Here is a 4947-nt window from a genome sequence, read left to right on the forward strand (position 1 = left end):
GCTGTTCGTTATGTGTCGGTTATGCCAAACTCTAAGAATAATTGCTGCGTTGTTGGGTGCAGTAACACCTACAGAAATTCTCCAGGTACGCGATTTTACTGGTTTCCAATCAGAGACCATACGCAATCTGCACGTTTGCCTCAGCATGTCAATTACCCTGTGCGCCTTGGAGGTACAAAAAAGAAAAAAAAAATGTGCCGGCCTAAATAAGTGCACTAAATGTACATCGCAGAGCAGACTCATTGCCAAGACGAAGTGTTAAAAGGTATTACTTCACACCTTTGTCGCAGTAATTATGCAGAAACGCTCATTTGCCGAAGCATTTCTGTTTAATAACATGCGTGCTGACAGTTCGGCCACTTCCTGATGTGGCACTTCGACATACTGCTTGTATATACTCAGCAGCTTGCCTGAGAGCCTCCATAAAAATGAGCAAATAATCCGTTTCAAAACAAACAAGCTCAGCGTTTGAGTAGAGGCAGGAAGGAGCATGAGGTGGGACTGCGATGCCGCGTCGCTGGCCTCTGCCCGGAGCACGTCAGACAAAGTGCACTCAGTGCTGCAGAAAAACCTCAGCACATGCTCGACGTCGATGCTCTTTGCCCTAACTGTAGAGACAGAAGTTCCTCCAGATTATTTGTAATGAAGCTGACAGAAGGAGAGAAGAAAAAAAAATCGCTCACTTTTTTCTTTTGTGATTGCCACAGTTGAGTGTTTCGGGCAGACGTTTTTAATTAAAGGAGAGCCCCATTAACGCGGGTTGCTTGTCTTCGATGCGCAAGTAATTTTATTCAGGCGGTTTTATACTTTCCTGCGACTCCGGCACGGCACTCCCAGTTGGCCGCACGGATGTCCCTGCTTTAAGTGATAAGAAAACATTACATGACCTGTAACTAAGAAAAAGCAAACTAAGCGACATACCTCGATTTTCACGGATCTTCCCGGCGCGTTCATTCGCATCTGTGGTGCGCACTTCCCCGTGACTGACGATCAGCCGTGCAACGTCTCTTCCACGAAGCCGTGAACATGCCTCGCCAGCCTCGCTTAGATCGAGAAGCTCTCTGCCCTTATTTAGATTAGCTCCTCGGAAGAAACCATCTATAGCACGTAGCTCTCTGAACCCAAATGTAATAATAATTGACACGCTTTGCAGTGCCATGGCTAGCTAACAGCCGCTGTGACGACCGCTCGGCTGCACTGGTTGAAATCGGCGCAGTGAACGCAATGCAGTCGCCGGTGTTGTCTCTTTCAAGCAGCCGCCAAGTCTGCTGCCACGTTAGCCTGAGGGTGACAAGCTGTGATCGTTTAGTGAACGAAGCGGCGCGCAGTTTCGCTCAACGTGCCCATGGCCTCCGTGTCGTCTTCCCTTGCTCATGCATTCTATGCTGCCGCGTTCCCCTGAGGGTGCACGAGGTCTGGCGAAAAGAAGCATACCCTCTAACATCAAGGGTCTGTGGCAGCTGCTAACAATTTAACGTCTTTTGAAAGCGAACGGAAACGAAAACGCGTCGAGCGAAGCAGCAGAACACGGCGCAGAGGCTTGCTGCCGCTTGCGTCGTCTGCTCCCATATCCCGTCAAGTTTGCTGCCGTGGCCGCTGTGGCGCTGGAGGCCGCGCGCGACTGTGGCGGCTCCTAACGTATGCACGGTGCCTATGCACGAACAAGATCGATTTTGGAAAATATGGTGGCACCGTGCAGAGCAGAGGTGAAATCTTGGATGTTGGGCAGTGGGTACCGGTCAGGGACGGTCTTGGTGTTCGGGAGCCGGTAGTCTCCGCATGGTCTCCGGTAACCTGACTTTTTAGGGACCAGGTGGAGGGGGGATGCCCAACTGCTGGATGATGGTCGAATTATGCCAAGTTCCAACATGTGCTCGAACTCAGCACGGGCCACTTTGAGCTTGTCGGGGGCAAGGCGCCGTGGACGGCAAAAAACAGGTGGGCCGGATGTTATTATATGGTGCTGAATGTCGTGAGCAACAGGTTGAGTCCAATCTGGTGGGGATGTCAGGGATGGGAATTCATTTATCAAGGCGGCGAACGGTGCTGAGGCTACTGCAGCGCAGGAAGGTGCCTCATCAGTAGTTGCGCCCGCAGCGATGCCTTGGACAGACAGGCTCGTGGCTGAGTCCAGGAGACGTTTGTGTCTGAGGTCGACAAGGAGCCCATGCTTGGCAAGAAAATCGGCCCCTATTATTGCGGACCCGACGTCGGCGACTAAAAACACCCACCGGAACAGTCTGCGAAGCCCCAGGTTCAGCGTGAGGGAACGTTGTGCGTACACAGGAATGCGAGTGCCATTTACAGCTTGAAGGTATAAAATGGCAGGCAAAGTACGTTCTGACCTTGCTGCAGGAAGGACGCTGACCTGGGCTCCGGTGTCGATGAGAAATTTCTGTCCTGTGGTGTGATCGGCGACGTGGAAGAGGCGACATTCCTCGAGGCCCTGACCGCTTGTCGCCGCTAGTGGTCGGCCGGCGGGTTTCCCGTCCAAGCGCATGGCAACAGGCAGTGGCGCGCTTCGGCTCCAAAACGGCGATGGTAGTAGCACAAGCTTGGGCCTGTAGACTCACTCCGATCACGTTCCCCGGCACGGTGGGCGGTTCTGGATCGGCCACGTTGTCGCGAACGGCGTGGAGCATAGTCTTGTCGCGTGGCTGCCACGATTATTTCTTCGAGCCTGTCACAGAGGTGGTCGATGTGGGAAGGCGGGGTGGTAGCGGTTGTCAATCTAGAAGCAGCACATGACGACGGGGGTCGTGTAGAAGGAGCGCTGACGGCAGCGACTTGCAAGTGCTGCGTCGCCACTTCCATGACTTTGTCGGCGAGTGCGGCGAGTGACGGCAAATCCATAGTGGAAGCGGTGGCCAGCACCATTTGCACGTTGGACGGCAAGCGTTGGAGAAACAGCTCGCGTAGCACGGCATTGTCCATTGCGTGGGCGCGCGAACCGAGGAGCTGCATCATCTGACGAAGCAGCTGCGTGGGCCTCCGGTCGCCGAGCTCCGCAGTTGAGAGCAACTGTTGAATCCGCGTCCGTTCCGATGCAGCGGTTCTGTCGAGCAGCGCTGCCTTGAGTTCGTCGTAGGGAGCTGCCGGGAGGTTCGTCCTGAAGGAAACCAGTATGTCGGAGACCTCTTCTGCTGCAGCAGGCGGCAGTGCACTGACGACGTGGTGGAATTTTTGCAGCTGCGATGTTATACGGCATATGTGGAACTGCGATTCCACCTGCAGGAACCAGATGGTCGGGTTGCGCTCCCAGTATTGTGGCAGTCGTAGGGATACCGCAGAGACTGCGTCACCGGGGGCGTCTGCAGTGTGGGAATTCCGGCCGATGTTAGGGGGATCTGCCTGATCTTGTGGCATGGTGGTGCCTAGTGTCAGTTGTGCGTCCGGCTCTGCGAGGGACATGACTCTAACTTGAATTAAGGGCGTGTATGTAACAGGGTCACCAAATTGTAGAGCGCGCGCAGGAGGAACCGAGAGCTACAACATCTGGTTAGGAACTGTTTATTCGTTTCCCAAAAGCGCGAGCAGGCGCGCGGGGCGATGCGAAAGGGAAAGAGGAGAAATAGGAGAGAAGGAGCGCGGTTCGAGTTGTCCCCTCTTCCCCGCGCCGCCGGACCGGCGGCGGTGGCTTAGCAAGAGAGTTTTTGTTTCCTTGCGATGCCGCAGGCGCCGGTTTCGGGGCGCGACGTAAGAGGATGCGCTACAAGCTGAATAAGAACGTGGATACAAGTGTCTCGTCATTGCAAGTCGAAGCACCGCGCGACCACGGCCTACGCACTTAGCTTCGAGCTGCGAATCTGTCGAGTGACCCTTAATTGTGCCAGCGAATGGAGAAACTTTATTCGTTATGCAGTTATTGGTAAGGTGTGCCTAGTAAAAAGCATGCACAAACAGGTGGAAATGTTAACTGTTATCAATCGGGCCAGCTGCACAGACAACGCTACACTAACACACGGCTTCAGCATCAAAACACATCTGATGTTCCCTGAACAGCGCGTAGCTGGCTTAGGTTGGTAGAATAAAATTGATTACTACCGTCAAATATAGCGAGCGTCTCAGGGTCTGGCAACGTTCGTTTTGTTCCATCATGGCGGAATCCATGTGGTTATAGGTTTCAATGCATGGGCCCTATGGGGAGCTTTTCCTCTAGAGTTAGTATATTAACTCTAGGTGTTAGGGTAAACACTCGAGCACGTGGCCGACGGCACTGTCAGCGCTGCGTAACGGTAATCCTTGGAAGCATTGCACATGCGCAGCATGCGCTGTGCGAACACTGTTTCCACCGCGCGCACCACGTCACGGATACGCTTGTTCGTCGTCTGCTAGCCGCATTTCTGTCTGCTGAGCTGATGCCTCCTGCATTTCAAGGTCCATATCTGGATTGAAAATTGGCGCGTGAATGAAAAAAATGAGTATCAGACAGTTTATATTCGAACTATATATTGAAGAAAACTGCAATCATGCAATTCAAGTTAAACAAACGCCTGACAAGGAAAACGAAATGTGAACAATTCTAATAGCGAGTCATGTCACCACCGACAGCAACGACTGCAGCTGTTCTGGACGGCAGCGAGTCATAAAGTGGTCTAACATATTCGCGATCAGCCTTCAGGCTTTCCTGCGCGTTGTTGACTTGGGTCCACAATTGGACCGAAGTTGCGGAATAAAGGGACTTCCATGCTGGGGCAGCTTTCAGGTGGCCCCACACGTTTTCGAACACATTCGGGTCCGCCCCTTTCGGAGGCCATTCAGTAGGGGTACGTGCTGCTCCGCCTGAAAGCCCTTCACAACCCGTGCCGTGTGGATCGGCGACCGGTCCTGTTGGAACAGATAATTGCCGTCGGGGAATAAAGTGCTCGCGTATGGCAACAGCACCTTATTCAAAATATTGCGATATTGCTCCGAAGATAAGTGCCCACGTATACGATGCAGGGGCCC

General features: G+C 53.3%; 1 protein-coding gene across 1 annotated transcript; it reads right to left on the minus strand.

The window, feature by feature from the left end:
• Positions 1-2463: 2463 nt before the first annotated feature.
• LOC125758303 (uncharacterized) lies at positions 2464-3411 on the minus strand. Its single transcript, XM_049415342.1, has one exon. It carries the CDS (start codon positions 3409-3411, stop codon positions 2464-2466), a length of 948 nt encoding a protein of 315 aa, XP_049271299.1.
• Between the last annotated feature and the right edge of the window lie 1536 nt (positions 3412-4947).

Source organism: Rhipicephalus sanguineus, chromosome 4 (assembly GCF_013339695.2).
Source record: "Rhipicephalus sanguineus isolate Rsan-2018 chromosome 4, BIME_Rsan_1.4, whole genome shotgun sequence".
In the NCBI taxonomy this organism is placed as follows: domain Eukaryota; kingdom Metazoa; phylum Arthropoda; class Arachnida; order Ixodida; family Ixodidae; genus Rhipicephalus; species Rhipicephalus sanguineus.